The sequence below is a fragment of the Zonotrichia albicollis genome, chromosome 3, assembly GCF_047830755.1.
Source record: "Zonotrichia albicollis isolate bZonAlb1 chromosome 3, bZonAlb1.hap1, whole genome shotgun sequence".
Taxonomy (NCBI): domain Eukaryota; kingdom Metazoa; phylum Chordata; class Aves; order Passeriformes; family Passerellidae; genus Zonotrichia; species Zonotrichia albicollis.
The window spans coordinates 14348671-14375267 of record NC_133821.1 but is presented as its reverse complement, the minus strand read 5'-3'; the positions used below and the strand labels follow the sequence as shown (position 1 = coordinate 14375267).

At 56.6% G+C, this 26597-nt stretch overlaps 1 protein-coding gene across 1 annotated transcript; it reads right to left on the bottom strand.

Annotated features, from left to right (window-relative positions):
* Positions 1–559: 559 nt before the first annotated feature.
* On the bottom strand, positions 560–25806 carry CUL9 (cullin 9). The gene is made up of 42 exons (XM_074536779.1): positions 25605–25806; positions 25339–25401; positions 23703–24293; positions 22755–22909; positions 21944–22459; positions 19420–19558; positions 17839–18029; positions 16994–17363; positions 16578–16779; positions 16064–16271; positions 15770–15963; positions 15437–15654; positions 15061–15292; positions 14567–14672; positions 14035–14262; positions 13790–13880; positions 13551–13722; positions 13130–13235; positions 12881–12976; positions 12623–12798; positions 11990–12123; positions 11735–11911; positions 11391–11506; positions 10804–10986; positions 10309–10466; positions 9493–9703; positions 9232–9397; positions 8966–9111; positions 8689–8806; positions 8071–8267; positions 7730–7989; positions 7289–7652; positions 6932–7072; positions 5093–5257; positions 4832–4995; positions 4636–4729; positions 4373–4447; positions 3786–3896; positions 3011–3128; positions 2150–2283; positions 1893–1984; positions 560–1516 (listed from the first exon to the last, which is right to left on the bottom strand). Exons 3-42 carry the CDS (start codon positions 24277–24279, stop codon positions 1321–1323), a joined length of 7497 nt encoding a protein of 2498 aa, XP_074392880.1. The 5' UTR covers positions 24280–24293; positions 25339–25401; positions 25605–25806; the 3' UTR covers positions 560–1320.
* Between the last annotated feature and the right edge of the window lie 791 nt (positions 25807–26597).

The following is a 26597-nucleotide window of genomic DNA, read 5'->3' as shown; positions in this document are numbered from 1 at the left end:
TCTGCAGGGCAATGGCCACTAAAAGGTGAGCAGCAGACTCTCAGCTAGAAATTGCCTTGTGGGGCACATTCCTCGTTCTAAATGGTGAGGCACTAATAATATTCTCTTTAATGTCTGGCAGCTGGTCCCTGTCCAACATCCCATAAGAACCTCACATCCCTTCCAGATGATATCCAGACCCTGAGACTCCTGTATCTCCAAAACAACCCCCAAATCCCCCTCAAGCCCTGATAGCAGTCCCCTTTTGCTGGCATCAGATGTTACCACCTCCATCAACATGCAGGCATCCTGTCTTGCACCTGCTCCCACAAACACCAGCCCCACTACTCTGTATGGCCTGGGCCCCTGCCCTCTTCCCCACACCCCTTCCCTGTTCCCTGAACTTGGCAGGGCAGACTGGGTGGTCTGGGTGAGCATTCCAAACCCAACTCATTCGTGATTTCCAGCCAATTTCACAAATAACTTCTGGGATAAGCACACTCAGGTCACATCCTCACTTGAGGATATCCTGCTCTCCCTCCCCTCCCCTGCTCCCCACAGACAACAAGAAGGCTTGTGCTAGAAGAAAACTGTTTATTTTTTTAAACAGAACTTTTTTCAACCCTTGTTCCTCAGAGTTTTCCTTTTTTTGCAAAGATACATTATTATCTGAACAACCTCTGCATATATATATATATGTATATAAAATATATGTGTGTGCATATATTTATAAACTTAAACAATCCCGCAAACTTGTGTCACTCATAGTGGCCATTCCTGCTTCATAACAGAGAAGAAAACTCCAACAAAGGGCAAAAATGCAGCTCCTCTCAACCAGAGGAACTGAACCACATCCATCTGTGGCTGGAGAGAATCCCACCAGCTCCAGCTGGGAAGCTTTGAGTGTAAATGCATCTTTTTACAGCATTTCTAGACACTGGCCATTGCTAGACAGTGCTGTGCTGGGACATGTGCCACCTCCCCAGTGCCCAGCCCTTGGGGACAGCACACCAAGGACAAGGAGCACTCTTTAACAGGTGGCACGTGGTCCTTACTCTGCAGGTGGGCTCTCTAACTCAATGAAATACCTACAGGCAGAACTGGAGACAAGAGAAAGAAGCAAGGAGATGTCTTTCTGAGAGGTGGCCACAGTAACACAGACCCAGAGCATGTTCCTGCACATTTAAGTGTCACTGAGCAAGAAACCTCCCAGAGGAAATATTTTGTTCTATCTGAGAGCTCCTCCCTGCCTTTGAGGAAAAACAGTAACACAAACTGGTTGAGAAAAAGTAGAGGCAGAGGTCCAAGGTGGCAAGGCTGGGTGACAGAACCCTTCCAGTGTTAGCTACGATAGCTGTCATTGTCATCAAAGTAAGAATCACAATCTGAATCGTTATCAATCATAAAGTTGTCTTCATCAAGGTCATCATCATCATCATCATAGTCTTCCTGCCACTGTGGATCGTAGTCCTCATCCTCAACATCCTTGCCACCTTCATCTGTGTTGGGAGAGTCACACAGGAGGATCCGCTTTTGCCTGTTGAGGAGGAGAGCACAAAAGCTGTGAGCAGCAGCTGGGACCCATCCCCACAGCACCCTCCTGTCATTGCCTCAGCATTAATTCATAACTCGGCATTCCCAGCCAAAGAAACTTGGGAGAGTCCAGGGAGAGCAGCTCCCATAACTGAGTCTGCCAGTGATGGAGCTTTCTTGATCACAGCTGCACACAAGCAGGAGTTTTGCTCGTTTCCCTACACCACTACATCACTTAAATTGCTACCTCAGGGGGAGGTAGCAATTAACCACAAAACAGGATGCAAGTAATCAGTGTTTGCCACTCACTCTTTTGTATGTCAGTGAGCACAGGAGAAAACTCACTCACCTTCCCCTGTTACCCCACTAAGAAAACTCACCCTGTACATGCAAGGGCTGAAGCAGGCACATTTGCAAGTTTCAACTTTCTCTGAACAGCATCTCCTGAAGTCTGGAGCCCAACATGGAAATCCTGTTAGCAGGAAAGAACAGCCAATAGAGAAGAAACAGCATGTAATTTGTGCTGCAAACCCCTACCCTGCACACACACAACCCTGAGTCTATCCCCTCAGCTGATCAAGCCCTTTATCTCCCCCACAAGAGTAAGTCAAGGCAGGAGCAGCCACGTGGCCTTCACCTGTGTGGAGTGCCAGAGGATTGCAAAGAGCCGCTCCCTGATCTGCCGCACCAACTCCAAACCCGTGTGGAAGTGCTCTGCTTTCAGCAGCTGAAGGGAAGTGGCCAGGTCCTGGTACTGCAGCAGGGTTTCCTCTGCAATTCAAGGCCAACAAAGTCAGGCTGCATCCCACACTCTTGAGGAGAGACCAAATCCTTGGCTCTGACTATGAAGACAGCCATAGTTGCTTAGATCCCTGTCACAGACATCTTTTAGGAAAAATCCTTTCCTTAGGATTTTTCCTCCTGAGAAGTTGAGAGGCCTCAAGAACAAAATGTAAACAATGATTATCTGCTGCTGTGGAATGCAACAGGTGGATTCATGACTGGCCCATGTTGGATGTTTGTAATTAATGGCCAATCACAGCCCAGCTGGCTCGGACAGAGAGTCCAAGCCACAAACCTTTGTTATCATTCTTTTCTATTCTTAGCTAGCCTTCTGATGAAACTTTTCTTCTATTCTTTTAGTATAGTTTTAATGTAATATATATCATAAAATAATAAATCAAGCCTTCTGAAACATGGAGTCAGATCCTCATCTCTTCCCTCATCCAAGAACCCCTGTGAACACCGTCACAGATCCCTGTGCAAATGCATCCCTCTTTCAGAACAGAACATGCTGCTCCTTTCTGCATCAACCTCCACTGGCAGCCAAACTCAAGTGGATTTCCTCAGAAATGACATCCAGCAGGCAAGGACTGGTCTGGGAGAAGTGAGGCCAGCTGGGTGTTGCTGTATTTGCTATCACCCCACTACTGAGCTGCTGCTCTTTGGCTAGAGCTACACATGCCAGTCACAACTTCAGGGAGGCTGCAGGACATACCCAGAAGGATCTGCAGAGCATTAGTGAGCAGCTCCAGGCTCTCAGTCTGCTGTTCCACAATATCCATGCTCTCAGTGTCCTGGTTATAGTAGCTGTACACACAGGAGTAGGCCAGCACCTGGTAAAGTACAGAACACCTTGTTAAGCTCCCTCCTTCAGCTTCAGAGTGGGAGAAGGGAGCAGCATCAAACCCCTCCAGACCTCATTATTATCAGTGAGCCATTATGACAAGAGACAGCAGTGTTGGCTAACTCCAGCTACTGGCAGGATTGGAAATGAATGTGCAATTATTTTATATTGAAGTCTAAAATAACTGATTTTTCCCACCTGCAAACCATCACAAGAACACAGGCTGTAAATGCATAACAAGTGTGACTGACCAGCAGCCAAAAGTCAAACCCATCAACATAGAGGACAGGCAATGCTGGGCAGCCCAGGCTGAACAAAGAGAATGGAGCCCAGAGGGAAGCAGGCATGGTGCTGGGCAGCCCCAAGAGCCCACAACAAAGGCATTTCAACAAGTGGCAAACTCCAGTTATGAATTAATGACTGAGCTCCAAATCCTATGACCTTACTGTCAGGAACACTGCAAACAGAGTTCAACTCAGACTCAAAGCAGGGAAGGGCAGACATGAGCTATTCCCCTGTCCTGATGCTACTCCTCCCCTCAAGCTTTCTTTGTCTCCTCTTTTTTTGGAGAAGAACAAGGTTGGTGTCTCTTCACACCAGCAGATTTAAGTCTAAACCTCAGCAAGACTATATTACCCAGCCTTACCTTCCGTGCCTGTTCTAGCACTTTGCAGGCATCAAGAACAAAGGTCAAGTTCCTAATTTTTGGCATCTCTCTGATGGAAGAAATGCTGTTCCTCAGACTTACAGCAAATTCCTGCAAAAACCAAAGGAGGGGGGAGGAAAGAGTCAATGTCACTGTCAAGCTCCACAAGACTGAAAAAACAGCACCTTCCACACAAATAATGGCTAAGCATTCTGAAGTGCCATCCCAGAAGATGCAGGCAGCAGAAGAGCATTTAATGCATCCAGCTATGACATTTCTACTGTGCCATCACTTCAACCTTTTACAGTAGAGCTCAGCCTTCAGTCACCACTGCTTCCAACTCCTGCACCACTCTGAGCCCCTCAACACCACAAGTCAGGTGCTCAGTTTCCACAACAGGCTGGATAGAAGAAAGCAGCCAAGGACTGCTCCTTAATGTCAGAGCCAGGGCAAAATGATCATCCAGTGATCCCAGCCTGGATGTGAAGCCTGCTTCTAAGCAGAGAGGACACTGACACAACACAAAGTGCCCTGCTCACCAGGGCTGAGCAGCAGACAGCATCTGCAAAGGCAGGAGGAGACCTTACCCTTGCATGGTGATGAAAGGTGCATCTCTCATTGTAATCCTGGAAACGCTTCTCCTGCCAAGCTGCTTTACTCACCTGAAAGGAAAGGTACAGGAATTATTAGCAGCAATTTCCCCTGAGTACCAGGGCTACCTGGAAATGCCAGTATTACTGGCAAATTCCCAAAGTCCAAAGGGCCCAAGTGGAGATGCTTACCATCTCTGAGAGGCTACAGGGGTCTCTGAGCACAAGCATGAACCAAGGAAATCCAGCAAACCACTCACCATAGCAGAGCAGTTGTAATAATCCTTGTGGTTCGGCCTCCAGGGCTTGAGGCAGCGCCAGCAGAAGCCATGATTACACTTTGCACATGTCATACTGCAGAAGGACAATGGGAATCCCTCAGTCCTGACAGTGCTCCCCTACACCACAGCCAGGGACTGTGCCACCCAGTCACAAACACAACAATTTCATACTCACTGCAGGCACCCCTCATTTTTCTCTATCTGAGCCTGGCAGTTTGGGCAGTGCTTTGAAATGAGCTTAGCCAGGTGCTTGCTTTGGGCTTCACTTGTCATTCCCTCATAGTATCCATCATCATCCACCCACCGAGACATGTGGCTGCAGCTGGCAGGATAATGGGCCTGAGAGACAGAGAAAGACAATCAGTCAAGCACTCAAAAGCACAAGGGTGTGTGCCAAACCTAGGACAGTGCAGCCTGTGATCCAGCTCAGCCTCACCTCTGGGAAGCTGCAGTTGAAGCAGGATATCCAGGAGCACTTGGAACAGGCTGCTCCATAACCCAGTCCATCCTTAAGGAGGATCTGATCACAGCCCTGAGGGTTGGTGCACCATGTCAGGTTGGAGCAACACTCAACATAGCGTCTGAGGAGGGCTTTTTCATACTGTAGTGAAAAGCCAGGAAAGAGATTTAAGCCTGAGAAGCTGCATGGTTAAGCCTTAAAAGCAGTGTCTGGTGCTTTGGGCTAAGCATCTCACCAAACTGCTGCTCACAACAAAGCACTCAGTCAGTTTACCCTTCCATTCCTTTTGTGCTCATTTTCCTATCCCCACCATGTCATATCTGGAAGCTGTTGCATTTCATAGAATTGCTGAGATTGGGAGGCATTTCTGGAAATTAAAACCTGGTTCAACCTCTCCAGCTTAAAGCAGGATTGCTCAGGGCTGTGTCCAATTGGATTTTGAATACACCAAAGCACAGACACAACTCTGCCCAAACTGGTACCATGTCTCACTACCCTTACTATTGGGAAAAAAACCCCAATCCCAACAAATAGTTTTCTTATGTTTAAACATAATCCCAGCATTAGATCTTCATAAAATAATCTAGTTATTTTGAGCTCAGGATTGGATCAGAGACCTCCACAGATTACTGCAACCCAAAATATTCTATGACTGTATGTGTGACTCTGCATCAGACATTAACACTCCAGCCACACCACTTACTGATCAAAAGGAAAACATTTTCAGTGACAGCATCAGAGCATCTTGTTAAAATTAGCTGCTATTTATGTCAACCTGCAATAATTATTTCTTTTTATAAAACAGTCACAGCAACAGGCTACTAAATCCTGCATTCAGACAGGTGTGACTATGGGATTTGCAAGGGCAGTAAGGACTAACTGTCCAGATATATGCATTAATTCTCCAAACACTTTCTATAAAAGCAAGCCAAAAGATACAACTGTCAAACAACAGAGCAGTGGAAAAGAGACTGTTCTGCCCAGCAGTTAACAAAAAGAGTCTGTCATGTGACAGCTACAGCTCTGCCATTAGGTGGGGAGGACATTCAGCCGTAAAAACTGAAAAAACAGAAAAAGTAGCATCTGCTTTTGAACAAGCATCTACTACTAGCATCCAGCCAGATGACCAAGCAGTAAGGCAAGCAGAGCTCAGAAAGCCTGGCTTAGATACCTCTGTAGACTCACACAGAGTGAAAATTAAGTGGTAATATGATGTGGTAATCCCTGCCATCTTCACAAAAACCTGAACTGCTCAAAGCCAGAGACCAATGGAAGAGAAAGGACATAGGGGTCACTGATGCAGCAGTAAAATGAAATTGCTTATGTTTTAATTTTATTATTATTATTATTATTATTATTATTATTATTATTATTATTATTATTATTATTATTATTATTATTATTATTGCTATTATTATTGCTATTATTATTGCTATTATTATTGCTATTATTATTGCTATTATTATTACTATTATTATTATTATTATTATTTTGGATCCAACACACCAGTAGAGGATACTTGTCATGAGCTGCTACCATGGCTCTCATCTAGTCCTGGACTAATGATGTCCCTGAAATGCTGCCTGCTAGAGATATATTTAGAGGAAATGCCACTGTGCTCTTTTGTTGATGTTATGCTTTCCTGAGCAGCTGGTATTGACCATAATCAGAGAAAACAGACAAAATCTGGCTGGCCACCATCATCAAGCTGCCAGTCTTGGTAACAGGAAGGGGAAAGCAGCAATAAAATTATCTGACTGTGCTGAGCAAAATGTAGGAGAGCTTGGACAGCCAGCAGCCCCCCTGCTGCTTCACCTTGGCTATGATCTCCTCAGAGGACACGATGGAGTAGATGAAGGCTGTGGTGGGCTGAGCTCGGCACTCGGATATGGGGCAGGTGCAGTTGACCACCATGTTCTGCTCAATGCGAGTTGTGAGATATTCCCTCCAGCAGGGCTGCCAGGGCACAAAAGCAGAGATCAGAGCTAAGCAGGGCTGTGTGACCCTGGAAGCCATCCCCACCCAGCACCCCACAGATCACAGATAAGTACCCCAAAGCACAAAAGTGGGAACAGACAAGCCAGCAAGTGAAGGATCACAACAAAAAAGTGAGCTGAGCTACTTTACAATTGCCTGTCAAGTAGCAGGAACCAAAGGGCCCAGGACATTCACCTTGCAACAGTAGTGCATGCAGCAAAGGGTTGGTGGCTTCTCAGTGGGACACAGCTGGTTCACACAGACTGGGCAGTGGGTTCCAGGGCTTGGGGGAGGCTGGACATCCTGCACTTGCAGTCCTGAGGAGATGAGCAGGCCCTCACGGTTCTCCACATAGCACTGGATCAGGAAATCCACATTCCACCTGCAGTGCATGAGCAGGTGCCGAGCAACATCATCTGGTATGCTCAGAGTGTCCTGGACCTGCTGTACTGTCTGGTTCATGAGCAGCTTTGCCTCCTCTGGACTGAGCGTGTGGCCCATTGGCACCTGCAGCATTGCCATGAGATATTCCTCCGCCCTGTCTGTGCCAGGATCCCGCCTGGCATGGAGAAACGTGCCATGTACACACAGGGTGGAGAGGCACACCCCTCCACACCTGGTGACATGCACCCCTACCAGTGCAGGCTGTCTCTGCCATCCTTCTCCACAGATTCCTGGGCTGGTCTGCACCGGAAAGTCATCTGTGCTTGGCCACCAAGAGGTGTTGTGGACTCAGCAGAGATGTATTCCAAGATGTGAGGCCTCCCCTCCTGGCGCCGCAGGTAGCCCTGGTTCAGCAGGTGCAGGATGCAGGACAGCACGTCCACGCTGTGGCAGCAGAAGCTCAGGAACTGCACCCCTGGGCCCAGCTCTCCCTTCTGACAGGCGTCGATCACCTGTGGCAGCAAGGCAGCCCCAGTGCAGTGGCTGCAGCCCCCGGGCAGCCCCTGTGCCCCCCGTGCCCCTGCAGCCCGTACCCTGAACACCAGGCTGTCGATGTGCAGCTGCTTCTCCCCCTTGAGGATGCGGGTGATGAGGCAGCACAGGACGTTCCTCTTCCTCTCCAGGGCGCTCACCTCGGCCCCCTCTGTGCGCAGGTACCTCTGCTGGGGCAGCAGCCTCAGCCGGCGGCCGCAGCTCTGCGCCAGGGCTGCCTGGTTCAGCCGCAGGGCACCTGCAGCCAGCACCCAAGCCAGGCTCAGCCGAGCTTGAGCTGGGCCCCGGAGGAGCCCCAGGGCACACGTGGGCCTGGGGGACCCAAGCTGGGCCTCTGTGGCTGCCTGCACCGCTGACACCCCAGCCCTGTCCCCACACGTGGTCCCGAGCCACAGCCATGACACACACGGCCCCTGGCCTGGCCCAAGCCCACACACAGACTGAGCCCACCCACCCAGCCACGCTGACCCAGGCCCCGTGCACGGCCCCAGCCCCACCCCACACATCACCCCGGCCCCACCCTGACACACACACACCTGTGCCCCGAGCACCAACACATGGAGCCAGCCCCTCACCAGCCCTACGAGCACCCCTAAGCCCAGCACCCCCCGGGGTTCAGGCCAGCCCCCCTCCCCTGGGTGCCCCAGCCCCACACTCACCCCCTGGAGTGCAGCTCCCCACCAGCACGGCCTGGCCCTGGGTCAGCGGGGTCAGCGCGTGGAGCACCAGGTCAGCAGGGAGCCCTGTGGCCCCCAGCAGGGCCTCCACAGCCACCTCCTGCAGCACGGGGGGCGAGGGCAATGGCCAGGGCTCACTGGCCCCAGGCCCTGCCCAGGAACGGGGTCCGTGCCCCAAACACCGCTGGAGCCCCCAGCAGAGGGGAAGGGAGGACACGGCCCTGCCCTGCTCCAGCCCCCACCGTGGCTGCAGCCCTACCTGGGCGCTGTTGAAGCACAGCAGGATGTACATCTGCAGCGTGGACACGTGCAGCACGCACTCTCCAAACTGCAGCTCGGCGTGGCCCAGCCACGTCCACTGCAGCCGCCGGGGCTTGCTGCACTCCCAGCCCAGCTGGCTCTGGCCTGCCAGGGACAGTGTCAGGGACAGGGACAGGCACCAGCCTGCCAGGCACTCCCAGCCCAGCACCACTTGTGCCTGAGCTGCCCTCCAGGCTCTGGGCACAGCCCGGCCACAGCACTCACTCTGCCGGCAGAAGTCAGCAAACTCATCCAGGGGGGAGCTCAGCAGCGCCGGGAAAAACCTCCCAGGGCTCTCCATGTAACAGAGAGGGGACACAGGCCAGCAGCGCGGGGACAGGGCCAGCACCTTCACCTCCGGCACCTCTGCCCCCGTGGCTGTGCCCAGCACCTGGGCACAGGGGCACAAGGGCAGCTCCAGTCAGGCTCTGGGATCCCGCCAGGAACGCCGGCGGCCCCCGGGCGCCCCAGCCCGATCCCTCTCACCTCGTCCAGGCCCGTGTCCAGCTCCAGCAGCCGCTTGTCCTGCTCCTGCAGCTGGAAGAGGCTGAACTGCCGCTGCAGCTCCTCCGACTCGGCCAAGTTGCTCAGCATGTCCTGGGGAAAGCGGCTGGGGAAGCACAGCCCGATCTGCTCCACGATGCCTCCTTCCAGCCACGATGGCCCTTGCGTCAGGAGCCGGTCCCCCAGGTAGTGCCTGCCATGGCCACCAGCTGCAGTCAGGCTGGGCTGAGCCCCGGGGCCATCAGCCACCACCAGGGGACAGCCACAGCCCCGAGCCCTGTGGCCATCAACCACCACCAGGGGACAGCCATAGCTCCGAGCCCTGTGGCCATCAGCCACCACCAGGAGACAGCCACAACCCTATGGCCATCAGCCACCACCAGGATTCAGCCACAGCTGTGAGCCCTGTGGCCATCAGCCACCACCAGGGGACAGCCACTGCTCCGAGCCCTGTGGCCATCAGCCACCACCAGGATTCAGCCATAGCCCCGAGCCCATCAGCCACCACCATGGGACACCCATAGCTCCGAGGCCATCAGCCATCACCAGGAGACAGCCACAGCTCCAAGCCCGGCCTCACCCCACACATGGCACACGGGCTGGCAGCACACATGTGTCCCCTCCCTGTCCCCAGCAGGGAATGTGATTCCACACACTGGCAGCTCCCACGGGCCTTCCACACTCCATGATCCCATAAAAGCAAAGCGGGAGCAGCGCTGCCACAGCAGGCCAAGCTCCCCCAGCACACCAGGCCATGTGCAGCAGGGCCCTGGCTCTGGGCAGACACAGCAGCCTCACCTGTAGAAGTGTTCAAAGGTGTGGGCAAACTCCAGGCCACTGAAGACCACAAAGGGCTCCAGGAACTGCTCCAGCCGCTCCAGAGGCCCCGTGCTGCCCACAGCCCTGCGGAGCTCCTGGATCTGCACATCAAGGTAGCGGGCAAACTGCTCACTCACCTGCAAGGGACAGGGCAGGCTGCAGACAGAGCTCACCAGGTGCCCACAAGGCTGGCCTGGGGAAATGTCCCTGCAGGGAGCACCAGGAAACTCTGGCACTGCTGGGCAGGGCCGAGGGTGCCCAGGCCCCAGCCCAAGGCTGGAGTGTGCCAGGGCCGGGCCCAGCTGGGATGAGCTCCACGCACCTGAGCTGGGCACCACCGGGGTGCCAGGGCAGGGCTCTGTGCTCAGGGGGAACAGGACAGCACCCACCCAGAGCCTGCCCCAGGGCCATGGCCAGGGCAGCTCCCCAGCCCCTGCCCAGGGCACGGCCCCAGGACTGCGCTGCCCCACTCACGTGCAGGGCGGTGAGGAAGGAGAGCTGCAGCAAAGCCCCCGCAAAGCCCTGGCCCAGCGCCAGCACGAAGGCAGCCTGCTGCCCAAAGAGCTCCTCGGTGGCCCCGCGCAGGCGCTGGTACAGCCGGCAGTAGCGCTCCGCAAGGTCTGGCGCCTGCCCCGCCGCCTCCAGGAACCGCTGCACCTGCGGGAGCGGCGCCAGGGCTGAGCCAGCAGGATGTGCCCCTGGAACATCCCAGCCCTGCCCTGGAACAGCAGCTGCCTGCTGACCCCCGGGACTCGGGGCCCTGCTGCTGCTGCTGCTGCTGTGGGGCTGCCGAGGTGGGAGCGCAGCTCCGGGGGCAGCCGGGGGCTGTGGGGGCACTGCGGGCACAGCAGCAGCAGCCCCAGCAGGAATGACAGCCCGACACCGGACCTGTGTCCTGGCCTGGCTGACACTCGAGCCATGCAGGGTGGCAGCACAGCAGGGCTGTCCCCACATCGCTCCAGGCTCTGTGGAGGCCAGGTACAGCCCTGTGCCTTCCCCACAGGCACTGCCAGACCCCATTCCCTGCTCCAACCCCTCCCAGACAGCCCTCCAAGCTCTACCTGCTGCTGCACCACGCCACGCCAGCACTGCGAGATTCCCCACAGGCCTCTCGACTTCTCCACCACCACCTTTGCAGTCCTGGCCGACACCTTCTTGTTCTTCCGCTCCTTCCCACCTGCCAAGGGTCAGCCTCAGGCTCAGTGTGGCTCCATGGGCAGGCCCCACACACTGACCCGCCACAGCAGGGCTGAGGGGACGCTGGGGAGGCACAGCTGCTGCTGGGGCATGACCACAAGCTTTCCCAGCTCAGAAGCCTCTGTGCCAAGGGATGCTCCCCAGAGGAGCCCCATGGCCACAGCCTGGCCCTCTGCAGCAGCCCCAGGGCAGGGCAGCCCCGGCTCACCAGCTGCTCTGGTCTCCTCTGGCTCGGGGCCGCCGGGGTCCACGTGCACCAGGAGCTGGGTCAGGCGCCGCACACAGGAACCAAAGGCAGCCCTGCGTCCCGGGGCACGGCGGGGCAGCTCCGCGCTCTCCAGGTACTCGCTCAGCAGCCAGGCCAGGGCACTGACACCATCGGGGCCTGCGAGGCCAACCACACTCAGAGCTGGTGCCTCTGCCCTGGGCACGGCACGGCCAGGGCCCGGAGAGCGCGGCCTACCTGGGCTGGTGATGCTCTGCACCAAGGGGGTCACCAGGGCCTCCCAGAACGTCCTGCCCAGTGCCCGGGCTGCCTCCTCGTCGGGAAGGAAACAGTTGGCAAAGCCCTGCTCGTGCTGCAGCGCCCGGTTCAGTCTGCAACAGCGAGCGGGCAGCGCTCGGTGCCAAGGGCTGGAGAGCTCCCGTGGCAGAGCAGAGCGCAGTGCTGGCTCCCTGCCCTGCCCTTTGCCAGGGCACCATGGCTCGCTGGCCCCATGGCCCCCAGCAGCCAGGGAGAGCCCCTTGCTGTCCCCAGGGCTGCCCCCAATGGCCCTTGGGGCCCTGGCAGCCCCTGCCAAATGGGGGCTGTGCAGTGCCTGTGGCCACGAGATCCTGCTGTGCCCGGCCAACCTCTGCCAGGACGTGCCAGCCCCTGGGGAACCAGCATCCTGCTCTGGGGGTTAGCCCAGCTTAACCCAGGTGATCCCAAGGTGGCCCTGGCCAGGAAGGACCACTGGTGGCCAGGAGTGAGCAAGGGCCCCTCCCAACCAGCTGCTCCTTTCCCAGCCCTGCAGTCCCCTCACAGGCTGCCAGCCCTGTCCCCCCGGGCCCTGGGACACCAGGGATGCGATGGCACAGCCAGGACACCTCTCACCTGCCAAAGAGCTGCAGCAGCCGGCCCCGGTCTCGGCAGATCTCCTGGCTCCAGGCATGAGCCCGAGCAGTGCAGGACAGGAACGTCCGCCGGCACAGCTGCTCCCTGAAGATGGGCCAGAAGGTGGGCTTGGGACCCAGCACCTCGATGCCACGCACACGTGTGTCAATGCCACCCTAGGGGACAGCGGCACCCTCAGTTCCTGGGGCCCCGATGCCCCTCAGTGCCCGCTCCAGGCCCTGCCCCTGCTCCCCCTACCTGCTGGCACCGCTTCACCCGAATCTGGATGACGGGCCAGAAGCGCGTCATGTTCTCCAGCAGGATCACTCTGCTGTCCGAGGGCAGGATGGTCACCTGCAGGGAGGCGCCGAGCCCTCAGCGTGCCAGGCAGCCCAGGGAGGCTCCCACAGCGCAGCTCCTGCCATTTCCAGCTCCCCGGGCCTCCCACCACAGCCAGACCTGCAGGGGGCACGGCAAGGACAGCCCGGCCCTCCCACAGGCACTCACCGCGTTCAGCTCCGTCCTGATGGTGGCAGGGCTGTCCCCGCCCAGCACCACCACCCTCGAGGGCATGTAGCTGGAGTCCTCGCTGGCCACCAGCATGCTCAGCTCCCTGCACACAAAAACACCGTGGGGCTGCCCAGCCATCCCCCCTCCCTGCCCCAGCCCTGCCAGCCACGTCCTGCTGGCCCCAGGACAGAGCCACTGTGGCAGGGCTGGCACAGATCCCCAGGACAGAGCCACTGTGGCAGGGCTGGAACAGATCCCCCAGGACAGAGCCACTGTGGCAGGGCTGGAACAGATCCCCCAGGACAGAGCCACTGTGGCAGGGCTGGCACAGATCCCCAGCACAGGGCCACTGTGGCAGGGCTGGCACAGATCCCCAGAGCCCTCTCCTGCACACACAGCCCTGCCGGCCCAGCCCCACCTGATCACCACTCCACACTGCATGTGCACGGTGATGAAGTGGGAGCCCGTGCTGCCGTTGGACTCCCAGTAGGTCCTGGGGTTCCTGTCCGTGAGCTTGCTGGCCTGGTGCGAGTTGGAAGAGACCTGCACCTTCTCCCAGCACTTGTCCTCCTTCACCTCCATGCTGGAGCCTGTGGGCAGAGCACATGCAGCTTCCAGCCACCAAGCCTGGGGTCAGCTGCCCCTGCCTGCCCTCACCTTGGCACAGGTTGTGCAGGAAGACATCAAAGAAGGGGATGCTGATGGGCTGCTGGCTCTGGCGGTGCTCCTCAATCTGTCCCAGCACCAGCTGTGGGATGGGGCAGGGCTCTCACCAGGGGCTCCTGCTCCCCTCAGCCCCGCAGGGCTGTGCCAGGCACAGAGCACGAGGCATCCCTCGGCAGCAGGGACAGCCTGGTGCCCCCAGACCCCAATCCCAGCACAGCTGTGCCTCCCCAGCCCACCTGGATGCAGCCAGCCAAGATGCTGCTCGTCAGCTTCTTGTAGAGCCCGGCGAACTTCTCGCACTCCGCCAGCAGCTCCAGCAGGGCCGGCGCCAACGGCGGCACCGTGCTGTGCTTCTCCAGGGCCTTGGACAGAGCCTCGTGGGTGCCCACGTGGCACATCACCACCACACAGTCCTTGCTGGCACTGCCCAGGCGGTGCAGGAAGCCAACGACCTCCTGCAGCACCTGCTGAGACGCAGCCCTGAGCACACGGGCACTGCTGGCAGCTCCAGGGCCCCCACAGCCGCAGCTGCAGCTCCAGTGCCCCCCTCCCAGCCCAGCAGCACCCACCAGAGCCTGGCAGGGCACAGCCAGACTGGGCATGGCCACCAGGACAGGGACACAAGGCCAGGACAGCCCCTCCCACCTCTCCCAGTGCCTCGGACACAAGGCCAGGCTGGGGCCACCAGCGGAGCCCTGCCTGCCCAGCCCAGCTGAGGCACAGCCAGCACAGCCACCCTGCCTGCCACGAGCCCCAGGGCCCCCTCACCTCCCAGCTGCTGCTGTGCATGATCAGCAAGGACACACAGGGCTCCACACACTCGTGCCAGGGCAGCACATCCTCCTGGTAACTGTCCAGGAACCTGTTCAGGATCCTGGGTGACAGAGGGGACCTGCTCAGGCTGGGGCACAGGGACAGCAGGGCTACAGGCAGCCCTGCTTCCCTGCCCCACCTGCAAGGCATCTCTCAGGGACTGGGAACTGAGGCTCCCCTGGCACCCTGCACACCCCACCAGCCCCCAGGCACGTCCTCTGCTGCCCCTGCATGTCCCCACCACACCAGGCACAGCTGCTGTGGCCCCACGTGGCCCTGTGCCCCAGGACACCCCAACTGCACCTGCCTACGTGCTGGGGTGAGCCTGCCCCCAGGGAAGAGCAGCCCCACCAGCACCCACACACAGGCACTGGCTCTCCCCACCATGACCCCAGCACTCACACACCTCATGAGGGGGTCCCAGCGCCCCCCAGTCACCCTGCACCCACCTGAGGATGCTCAGGCTCACGGCCTTCTCTGTCCCCAGCAGCTCCAAGCTGCGCAGCAGCAGCCTGAAGCAGCTGAGGTCCTGCAGCAGCTGGGCCACCTGGCCAGAGGGAACGGGGCCTTGGCTGCACAGCTGCCGCTCCAGGGCCACCACCACCTCCTTGCACAGGCTGCCATCGTCCAGGCCACCCAGCAGCATCTGCACGCCCTTGGGGTCCAGCAGGGGCTCTGTGCCTGCCACGACAGGGACACTGAGCCCAGCCCAGGCCTCACGGAGCACTAGCAGCCCCTCGGGGTGCTCTGCCCTGCCGGGCCAGGCAGCCCTGCCCTGGCACCCGCGGGGCCGTGGCACCCACGGGCACGGTGGGCACACGGTACCTGCAGCCTCCGGGCCCAGGGGCAGCCCGTGCTCCGCCAGGCGATTGATGGCGCTGAGGGCCAGCACTGCCTGGGGGCAGCCGCTGCTCTGCCCGGCCCTCCAGCAGCTCTGCAGTGCCGCCAGCAGATCGCAGCTCGCCAGCTGCTCCGCCAGGCCCCGGTGCCCGTCCATCAGCATGTTCACCACCAGCAGGCCGTTCTGCACGCCTGAGGAGCCCCTGCAGGGACACAGCCGTGCCACTCTCCTGCACCCACAAACCACCTGCCCTCCCTGCCCGTCCTTCCCCCTGCGCATTCCCCCCGACCTCAGCCCTGTCCCCGCTCTGCCCCTACCCTGGGACCCTCTGCATGGTGCTCAGGGCAGCAGGGATGCTGCTCAGCAGGCTGGCAGAGCCCTTGCTGGAGGCAGAGCCGATGCTGGCGAAGATCTCCCGCATCATCTGCGCGTCGCCGTGGTTCCAGGCCCAGCCCTTCCCGCCGGCGCCTCCCGGCTCCGCATCCGCGGCTCCCACCAGCACCTTCAGGGCCTGCGAGGACGAGAGCGGCGCGGGGGCAGCGGCGCCTGCACCCCGCCCGGGCAGCCCGCGCTGCCCTGCCCGCCCCGGCGAGCCCCGGGCACTCACTCACCGCCAGCCCGGCCTGCTGCACCACGGCGGAGCTGCCGTGCAGCCGCATGCAGCCCAGCACGGCCCGCACGCCGCCCTCCGTGGCAAAGGGCACGCGCCACTCATAGCGGGCCAGCAGCGCGGCCAGCAGCCGCAGCGTCACCGCCACCAGCGCCTTCTCCGCCGCCGCCGCGCTCAGCAGCTCCACCGACACCTGCACCAGCTTCTCCCTGCAGGGCACAGCACACCTCAGGCACGGCCTCCTGGGGCCCTGACAGCCACCTCCTTCCTGCCCGCGCTGCAGCTGGCACAGCCCTGCCAACCTGGGACACAAGGACACAAAATGCCCCTTTCCTCTGGCCCTGCCAGCCGGCCTGCCTGGGACACAGGGACACAAAATCCACCTTTCCTCTCGCACACACCACCCTTCACATTCCCACTGCCACCTCCCGCTCCTCCAGCTCAGCACCGGCCCCACCCTGCCCACAGGGCCCTCCCCGGGCAGCAGGAGGGCTGTGCAGCACCCCAGCACTCACCCGGCGCTCCCGATGCCCAGCCCGCCCTGGGCTGTGCCAGCTTGCTGCTCCGACTTGGGCTCCTCCTCCAGCATCTCCAGGATGTGCCTGAGCCCAGCCAAGCGCAGCCCCACCGAGGAGCTGCTGCTCTGGATCACCTCCACCACAGCTGCAACCTTGGCCAGCGAGCCGCTCTCGCTCGGCCCCCTGGAGCTGCCCAGCGCTGGCCGGAGGGACGGAGCCGTCAGGGCAGCAGTGACACCTCCAGAGCTCCCAGGGTGCCACCCAGCCACACACCCAGCACCCACGGGCACCCCCACCCACCTCAGGCAGCCTTGGCTGCCCGGCCCCCGTGCCCTGCCCAGAGTATCCCCTGTAGGGGCAGCAGTGCCGCTGCCGCCACCGCGCCTGTGCCCCAGCGTGTGCCAGGACGTTACCTTGGCTCTGCTCCTCCGTCACCTCTGGCAAGAACAGCCCTTCCCTCTCCAGGAGCTCGCTGAACAGCTGGGAATCCGACTTCTCTGCCACACCACAGCCTTGGGGCGGCCCTGGGGCTGCACAAAGGTCTCCCTCCGCTGCCTTGGCCATCGTGCCCTCGGGGCCGCTGCTCCTGTCACCCTCTGAGGACACTGCGGGGCTCCCTCCGCCATCCTGCTCTGCTCCCCTCCCCAGGAAGTGTCTGCCGTAGACACGGGAGCCCCGCAGGTCCCGCAGAGAGCTGCCCTGGCACCGCTCCTCCAGGGCCTGCAGCACCTTCTGGGCCAGCTCCGCAGGCACCGACAGCTGCACCAGCGCTTCCTCATCCACCTCCGACAGCCACACCATGGCCACAAGTTAATCTCGGGCTCGCCACGCTCCCCACGCCCCTTGTGGCGGCCCCTGGCACCACGGACACAAAGGCTGCACCGCCACAGGCGCCCAGGGCCGCTCCCACTGCCACCCTCCCCTGCCTGTCCCCAGCCCGTCCCACCAGCCCACAGCTCCCACCCGTGCTCAGCACCCAACTGCAGCTGGCAGAGTGACCCCACGGCCTGGCCTCGCCTGTCCAAACCTGCACAGTCACTCTTCAGCCAGGGGACACTGCCTGTCCTCTCATCTCCATCACTGCTCTGCTGGGCCAAGCTCTCCAAGCTTTCCCCATCCCCACTCACCCTCCCATTTCTGCCCCGCCCAGGCTGGCCCTGCACAGCTCACACCTGCCCTCTCCTCTGGGCCTGCTCCCTTCCCCAATGTTCCCTTTGCTCCTCCCTCCCATTTCCCTGCTGCAGGCTCTGATCCCTACCTGCTCTCCCAGGTGCTGCTGGATGAGACAGGTGATCTCTTCCTGCTCCTGTGCTCCCAGCTTCCTCACAAAGAAGAGCAGCTCCCACCACTCGGCACGGCTCAGGGTGTCTGCAGCCTTGGGCAGCCGCTGGCCCAGGTAAGGCAGGGAGTACAGCCCCCCCAAGGGCTTGCACAGGAATGCCTGTGGAACTGCAGGGCAGCAGGGCAAGGGAGGGCTCTGTCAGCTCTGCCAGCTCCCCCATCCTCTGCTGCACACCCCACACTTCAATCCACACTCTAAGTGGGATATGATGCCTGGAAAGAGTTATACAGAGAAGTTTTGCTTCCCCAAAATCAGAAAGGCCATGAAAAGGAGAAATCTAACTAAGTCTGTTTTAAGTTAGACACTGCATACTGACATGAAGTTAAGCCTTTAAATACAAGAGGTAGAAGCCATTTAAGAAATCATCTTTTCAACAGGAAATAAGAATAGTTTCAAAGTGTGCAATTTGCTGCTGACCTCAACATTCTCTCTTGCAGCCAGTAAATTCAAAGCACTCTACACAAAAGATATTCTAGAAGGCCACAACTGTGATAAAAGAGTTACTTTAATAGGTTTCCCTGGCTAGAATCATGTCAGATGCTAAACAAGAAAGGAGTATCTGAAGTCTGGATTCTGCCTTTCATTTTTCTCCCAGTACAAGGGCAGTGTTAAAGGTTCTAGGAGATGTTGCACATGTCTTACAAAAACAGTTCTTTAATATTTTAACACCTTGTTTAAAGCTTAATAGTATGAAGTTAAACAAATTGTTGCTATGTTCATGCTTTTAAAAATCCTTATCATTTACTTAAGGGGACTTGAGTGCCCCCAGAGAAATTCTAAAAAGTTGTCAGAGAAATTAATGTTTTGGCAGTTCGGTCAGTTAATCCAAACATAAAGTTTTGACAGTTGCAGTTTAAATCAAATTTTGTCACAGACATTTTTTATGAAAAATCTTTTCTTTACGATTTTTCCTCTTGAGAAGCTGAGAGGCCTCAAGAACAAAATGTAAACATTGATTAACTGCTGCTGTGGAATGCAACAGGTAGATCTTTGATTAGCCTATGTTAGTTGTTTCTAATTAATGGCTAATCACAACTCAGCTAACTCCGACAAAGAGTCCGAGCCACAAACTTTTGCTATCATTCTTTCTTTTTCTATTCTTAGTTGGTCTTCTGATGAAATCCTGTCTTCTATTCTTTTAATATAGTTTTAATGTAATATATATCATAAAATAATAAATCAAGCCTTCTGAAACATGGAGTCAGATCCTCATCTCTTCCCTCAACCTGAGACCTCTGTGAACACAGTCACAAAATTTTATACTTTTTATATCATTACTTTCATTATACATCTCGACAGAAGTCTAGGGTTCAAAAATACTCCATTCAATCACAAGCCATGCAATTCCTTAACTAGTTTTACATGGTCACACAAACTAATAGTGCTTTCTAAACCCAGCCTGCTACTTGCTGTGTGTTTGGCCACATAAAGGTCACCACTGCTATCCCACAGGATAATCAGAAAGAAAGAGGTGATATATACACATGACAATCTCACCTGTGTCTAGACTGAAGCTCTTTCTCACACTAGATTCCTTTTCCTGAGCAGCAGGATCTTCCCACTGGTCCCCAAAGCCAACAATCTCCAGGATGTGCCACCGCACCCAGTAGGTCCGACCCGTCGACTGCCGTAAAACCTGGGGGTGAAACAAATCCAGACAATCAGAACTGCTCACTTGTTCTGTCCTCTTGCTACACCTGTCTTCCCACTTCCCAAAGAAGCAGAAGACCACAGAATTATTGTACATAGTCCAGTTTTGAGTCATACCATCTTTACTAACTTCTTGCCTCTGCTTTGTCCAAGTTGTCTCTCAAAAATCAAAAGGACTTTTTATGGCTTCCCATACCATATGGCTTCTGAGTAGAAGGAGAACCCAGCAACAGCAAGTACAACCTGTCAGTAGCTTTAAAAAACAGCAGAAAAACTTATGGTTTGCTTATTTCACTGAGCTCTTTTGGAGTTACACCAGTGCTACTATGAACCCATTGTGCTGGACAGATGAGATGCTGACAGACTTTGGGGAAGCACTGTATGGAAGGAAGTTGAGTTAAACTACACCCAACAGCAAATAGTCTTCAATGTATCTCTGACCTAAACTAGGTACGTACCAAATGCCATCTCAAAGGAGCCATGGAAAGATAGGGCTGCAGGACCAGACACAACAGGGAAAATCTTTCTTTGGAAAGGCAAGGAAAGCAACAGAAATCAGAGCAACAAAGGAAAGATGAGACGAGGTAAGAGACAGAGTTGTGATGGACTGGCCCAGTTGCCATTCATATCTGGTTTTGTTAATAGTGTGAGCCTTACAAATAACTTACTGAAAATAAGCCTGAATGGAGCAACTGCAAATTCATTCAACCTAATTAAATAGAAAAATAAACAGAAGAGGGAACCCAAGGGACCAACAGGACAAAGGGAATGGAAGCTAATAGTACCCTTTAGCTAAACATTGAAGCAAAAACCCTTTGACATTTATGTCACTGGCAACAGGAGAAAATAATGAAGGGATCTTGATGCTCTTTCCAAGTGCCCAGTTTATCAAGAGTAAAAGTAAGTACAACTTTATAAGAAAACAGATATCACAATTTTAGGAAAACAGAGATATTAGAAACCAAGATGTATAAGGACAAAGGGAGAATCAGTATGAAATACATTTCCTTTGCAAGTTATCTTTATGGAGGGTGCTATAAAAGAGGTTTATAAACCACTTCAAAATAAGTGGTTTATAAAAATAAGAAAAAAAAAATAAGATGCAAGGCAGTTATTCAGCTGAGGAGGCCTGAATAGAAACATCATCAATGCACGGATCAGAACTAGAAAAGCCTTTTAACTGAGGTACATGGAAGGCAGGGAGGTGATTCCAGAAAACCAAGGGAGAGTCTTGCCTGGCCAACCTACTGGCCACCTATGATGGAGTGACCACATCAGTGGCCAAGGGAAAAGCTACGGCTGTCACCTTTCTGGACTTCTGTAAGCCCTTTGACAGCAATCCCACAACATCCTCCTCTTCAGACTGGAGAGACATGGATTCAACAGATGGACTATTTTTGATGGAATTGGTTGAATGGTCATATTCAGAGGTCAACAGCTCAATGTGCAGCTGGAGCTTAGTGACAAGTGGTGTCAAGGGTCTGTATGAGGACCAATACCATCTGATATCTTCATCAGTGACAACAGTGAGACTGGCTGCACTCTCAGCAGGTTTGCTGATAACACCAAGATGAGCAGTGCAGTTGACATGCCTGAGGGATGGGATGGGATAGGATGGCATCCAAAGGAACCAGTGGGAACCCCATGAGGTTCACCAAGGCCAAGTGCAAGGTCCTGCACCTGGGCTGTGGCAAACCACAATACCACTCCAGACTGGAGGACAAAGGGATTGAAAGCGGCCTTGGCAGAACTGGTGGATGAAAAGCTGGGCATGACCTGGCAATGTGCACTCAGAGACTCAAGAGCTAACCATATCCTGGGCTGCCTCAGAAGCAGTGTGGCCAGCAGGTGAAGGGAGGTGATTCTGCCCCTCTGCCCTGCTCTGGTGAGACCCCACCGGGAGAACTACATCCAGCTCTGAAGACTTTGGTACAAGGCATGGACCTGGTGGAGCAGGTAAAGGGGAAGGCCACAAAAACAGTAAGAGAACACCTCTGCTATGAGGAAGTGCTGAGAGAGTTGGGGTTCTTCAACTGAGACAAGAGAAGGCTCCAGGGAAACCTTACAGTGACCTTTCAATATTTAGAGGGGGCTTGTAAGAAAGATGGGGACAGACTTTTTTTGGTAAGGCCTGTTTTAGAGGCTAAGAAATCTTAGTGGCACAACCCATACAAAACCAGACTAGCCTTCCCTGCAACCCACCCCTCCAGCTCTGAAAGGTGAGTGTTTTGCTAGGACAGAAGCAGTGATACACATTAAGCCACACCTATTGTCCAACCTCCGGCACACAAAGGCATCATTAGGAATTCAGCAGTCACCCCAGTCACTCCCCTCTGCCATTCCAGCCAGAAGAAGTCTCCCCATGACCTACCTGTACTGTGTGCATGTTATTGGTGCTCTGGAGGAACTCGCCTTCCTCCCCAGCTCTGATGTCACCACAGTCCTCCAGCAGGCGCACCCGCATGCCGCGCACCAGGTGTGCCCGCAAGTACTCCGTGTAGTCACTGCTGTCTGCAAAGTCTGATGCACTCAGGAAGGCACAGCCCTGCTTCTCATGAGGAGCAGGATTTGAAGGCAACACAGGCTTTTGGGCAGCAGAGCTGGCCGGGGGCTTGTGCTGGAAGATGGAGCGGGCAGGGCGAGGCTGCGGGTCCCGCCTGTGCCTGTGGCTCCAGCCCATGGCGTGCACCAGCTCCGAGATGAGGTTGGCCATGGCCATGCTGAGCTCAAACTCCTGCTTCACACGGCTCCTGTGCTCAGGGACGGGGCTGGGCACAGCACAGCCCTGCTGCTCCTCTCCCTGCTCCACGCTGCTGCTCAGCTTGTCCAGGAGAGAGGTCACACACAGGTAGCGCTTCACCAGGACAAACAGCTGCTTCCCAGGGATCTGCAACAAGCACCGCTCTCACACTCAGCCCCTAGCCCATTCCCAGACGCTCCCATGAGACCTCTCAGCCACCCTGCCCTCCCTGCTGGCACACCAGGCTCTCCAGGTGCCTCTGCACCACCCCAGCCTCTCACCAGGCCCAGGCCCTGTCCCAGCTCTCCCTACAGCCAGTCCTGCTCCCCTGCCCACCTTCAATCCCCTCCTGTCCCACACAAGGGTCCAGCCCTGGCCCCGCTCCCACCCTCCTGCCCCTCACGCCCCACAGGCCCAGGGCTGGGGGCGGCCCTGTCACCACCTGTGGGAGGTGAATCCCCTCGAAGGACAGGCAGGGCTCTGCAGAGGATGTGATCTCAGCAAACAGCTCCAGCAAGGTGCAGCGGCTGTCAAAGTCCATGTGCTGCTCAATGCCATCCTGCTGGCTCAGGGACAGCAACACATGGGCCCAGATTCCTGCAACAACAACAAAAGCTCTTCAGGCCCCACAAAGACAACCCTCACCCCAGCTCCCTGCCAGAGACAGAGCTGCAGGGAAGGAACGGCTTTGCTGTTCCATGTCACCTGATCCACGTTCTGTCCCTTCCTCTGCAGTGGCAACATTTTGCTCCATGCTGTATTTTCTCTACCCCTGACACTGAGAGATTCTCACAAAGCAGCAACCCCAAATAACTGATTCCAGAACAGGGTCCCAGGGAAGAAAAGAAGTCAAGGTTTAACCTGAATCAGCCCCTCATCTGCCCCACTTCAGAGCTGCATGAACTCAGGCACTAGGACAGGGAAAGCTGGATCTCCTGTGGGATACACCACAACCAGCAACCTTACACCTTCCAGGTGCACCCAAGGCTCATCAGCCACTTCCAAGCCATGGCAGCCCCTCTGAAATGAGGAGTAGCCTCTATCCATGGCCTGAGCAAAGGCTCCCTGCCAAGAACAGGCCAGGGACTTTCCAACTGACAGCTTGGAGCAGAGTCACCCCACACTCTGCCAATCCCCTTGGCCTAAGTCCTCCTAACAGTTAATCAGCATCCCAGCTCAGAAATCTGGCAGGGGAAGGAGTTTCTAACTCCAAGAGCAGCCCAGACAACTGCACCAACTATGGAAGCCCGGAAGATCCCGACTGATTCTTCCCCTTTTGCCGAGAAGCCCCGAGACACGCTGCTCCCCAGCACCTCACCCCTCCCGAAGGCTGGCACCCCCAGCTGCCCAGCCACCCTCCCCAGGGGCCCCGAGCAGGAGCAGCCCCCACCTGCATCGTGAGCCCCCAGCACTCGCAGCATCTCGCCGGCGCCGCGGCGGATGCGCCGCTCCCTGTGGCACAGCAAGGCCGTCAGCAGCTCCAGGGCTCCCGCCTCCCTGAAGGCACCCGCCAGGGAGCCGATGCTGGCGTAGGCGCCCAGCACGTGCACCGTGCTCAGGACGGAGCACTCGGGGCTCCCGGCCTCGGCCACCTGGCGCCCGGCTCGCCGCACCAGGCTCCTCACGTCGGCCTCCATCTCCAGCAGCGAGGCCTCGTCCAGCGGCGCCGTGTCCGGCGTGACTTTGTCCGCGGCCGACGGCCTCATGTGGGCCAGCAGCGCCGGGCAGCTGGCGCGGACCTCTTCTGCAGACATCCACAGGGAGATGCTCTCGGCCTTGCTGTCTCCAGAGGAGGCACCGCCGCCGCCTCCCGCCGCTCTCTCTTCCGAGCTGACCACGCTCCACCGCACCAGGTATTCCGGCCGCTCGTCATGGCCGCGCCGCTGCCGCAGCAGCTGCTCTGGGTGCGCCTGCAGCTTGGGGCCCAGCTGCACCAGCAGCGTGCCGGCGTGCTGCTCCTTCACCATGGCAGCAGCTGCGTCTGCAGGGGCAGAGGGGAAGCAGGGTCAAGCTTTTATTTCTGCAAGTGTGAGCCAGCACTGGCAGTAGAAATGGTCGTGGCGCAGCTTTTGATCCTGAGATCCTACAGCCGGAATAAAGGTTTGAAGGAAAACCCACTTTGCAGAGGCTCACATGCCCCTTCCAAGGAAATAAGACAGTTTTTCATAAACAAAACCAGTTCCAAGCGCTACTGGCACACATAGGAGGTTCTCCTCAATAAGGAAACTAACACAAAACATGAAGGCAAAATAGGCCCTTTATAAAACAGCAAACAACAAGAAATTCTAGTCCTGTTTGCATCCCTGTCACTGTCCACAACATAACCCACACAAGTTGCTGCTTTTGCACTTCTGCCTTCCCTCTTCCTATTTACCATCTATAATTGTTTAGAGTGTGAGTTTACCTAGAGCTCACGGTATTCTCACCGTGCATGGGGACCTTCACATCACCAGGCCCTGAAGAAAATAATGAGCAGTTTCTCACATCTAGTTCATACATATCAGGTAAGGTTCACTACCTGAAAGTCTCTCAGTATTTCCTCCCTGCCCTCTTCTCAGAATTCTTTGCCTTTACAATGTTTCATCAATGGATAAATTCCAAAGAACTAAAAGATTTCTACTCTCTGTTACCTGACTTGATGCAGACTCTGTTCTGCATCTTGGGACCACAAAGAAGACACAATGCTTCTCTGCTTTCATCCATGCAAAAAGCACCATGGAAATAATTTGCTGTCCAAGACTGAGTGCCAGCAATCAGCAAGGCAGCCGCAGACAAAACCAGGGACTGAGCTCACAGAGGATTCCAGATTAGGCTGATAGGAAGGAGCTCAGCCAGGTGGCAGCGGGAAATGCTCCTACCACTCACACACACTGGCAAGAGAAGCAGTGAAGCAAGATAGCAGCAAAACAATCAATCCATACTTAACCAAAGAAGACACTAACCATCAAACACTACGACAAGCACATTAAAAACATTTTCCAGGTGCAGAGAGAAGCAGCGTGAACTGCCAAGACATACACACTTACCTTCGATTGTGCTGCCTTCCTTGGAATTTGCAGCATGCCAGGGGGGGAATCCTCTTGCAGCTTCTGTAGTAAAAAGACCGAGTAATTCTCCTGTGCTTTGTAACAGTGTGACAGTTCAGATGCCACACCACAAGCCAGAGAATTGTTTTCCTTAAGTGAGTTTGTAGAGCGCACACACACACACACAGAGCACAACTCGCACTGATGTGCCTTGAAACACACGGGCTTTCCCCGGGCCGCCCCCCCATGCCGGGCCCTTCGCTCACCGCTGTCTCGCTGCCCTCGGAGCCACGGCGAGCCGGGCAGGGCACAGCCGGGCCCAGCCCCGGTACGCGGGGAGCCGACTCAGCGCCGAGGCGGGAAGGGGAAGCGGCCCGTGAGGCACCGCTCCGACCCTGCCGCGGCCCCGGAGCGGCCTCGGCCCCGGCGGCACCGGGAGACGCCGGAAACAGCGCGCAGCTTCCTACGGGAGGCGGCGAGGGACATATGAGTTCCGCGCCCGCCCACCGCAGTATCCCCGCCGTGTCCCCGGCGTCCCTCAGGATGCCAGGATGGGGCAGGTTGGAAAGACCACCGTGGGTCATCTGCTCCAAGCTCCCTGCTCAAGCAGGGCCATCGCAGAGCACATGGCACAGGATGGTGTCCGAATGGTTCTTGACTATTCCCAGTGAGGGAGACTCCACAGCCTCTCTGGGCAATCTGTCCCAGTGCTCGGGCACTGCACAGGAAAGTTCTTCCTCGCGTTCAGGTGGAACTTCCTGAGCCTCAGCTCCTGCCCCATTGTCCCATTGCCAAGCACCCCGAGCAGAGCCTGCTCCATGCTCTGGGCCCTCTCTGCAAGCACTGACAGACATGGATGAGGTTCTTCTCAGTGTCTCTGAGCAGGCCCAGCTCCCCCAGCCTCTCCTCAGAGCTGAGGTGCTCCAGTCCCTTCACCATCTTTGTCACCCTCTGCGGGACCCTCTCCAGGAGCTCCAGGTCTCTCTTGTCCTGAGGATCCCAGAACTGGGCACAGCACTCCAGACTGGCCTCCCCAGGGCTGAGCAGAGGGGCAGGATCCCCTCCCTGCCCTGCTGGCACTGCAGTTCCTGATGCAGCCCAGGATTCCATCGGGAATGTGCCACGAGAGCGCTGCTGGCTGCCCCACATTGTCCCTCAGTTCCAGGCCTGAGCTGGCACCTCAGCCTGGCTGTGCCCATGGGTCACAAAGCTGCTGTTCCTCCACACCAGGAACAGTGGTGAGCCGTGGAAAAAGATGA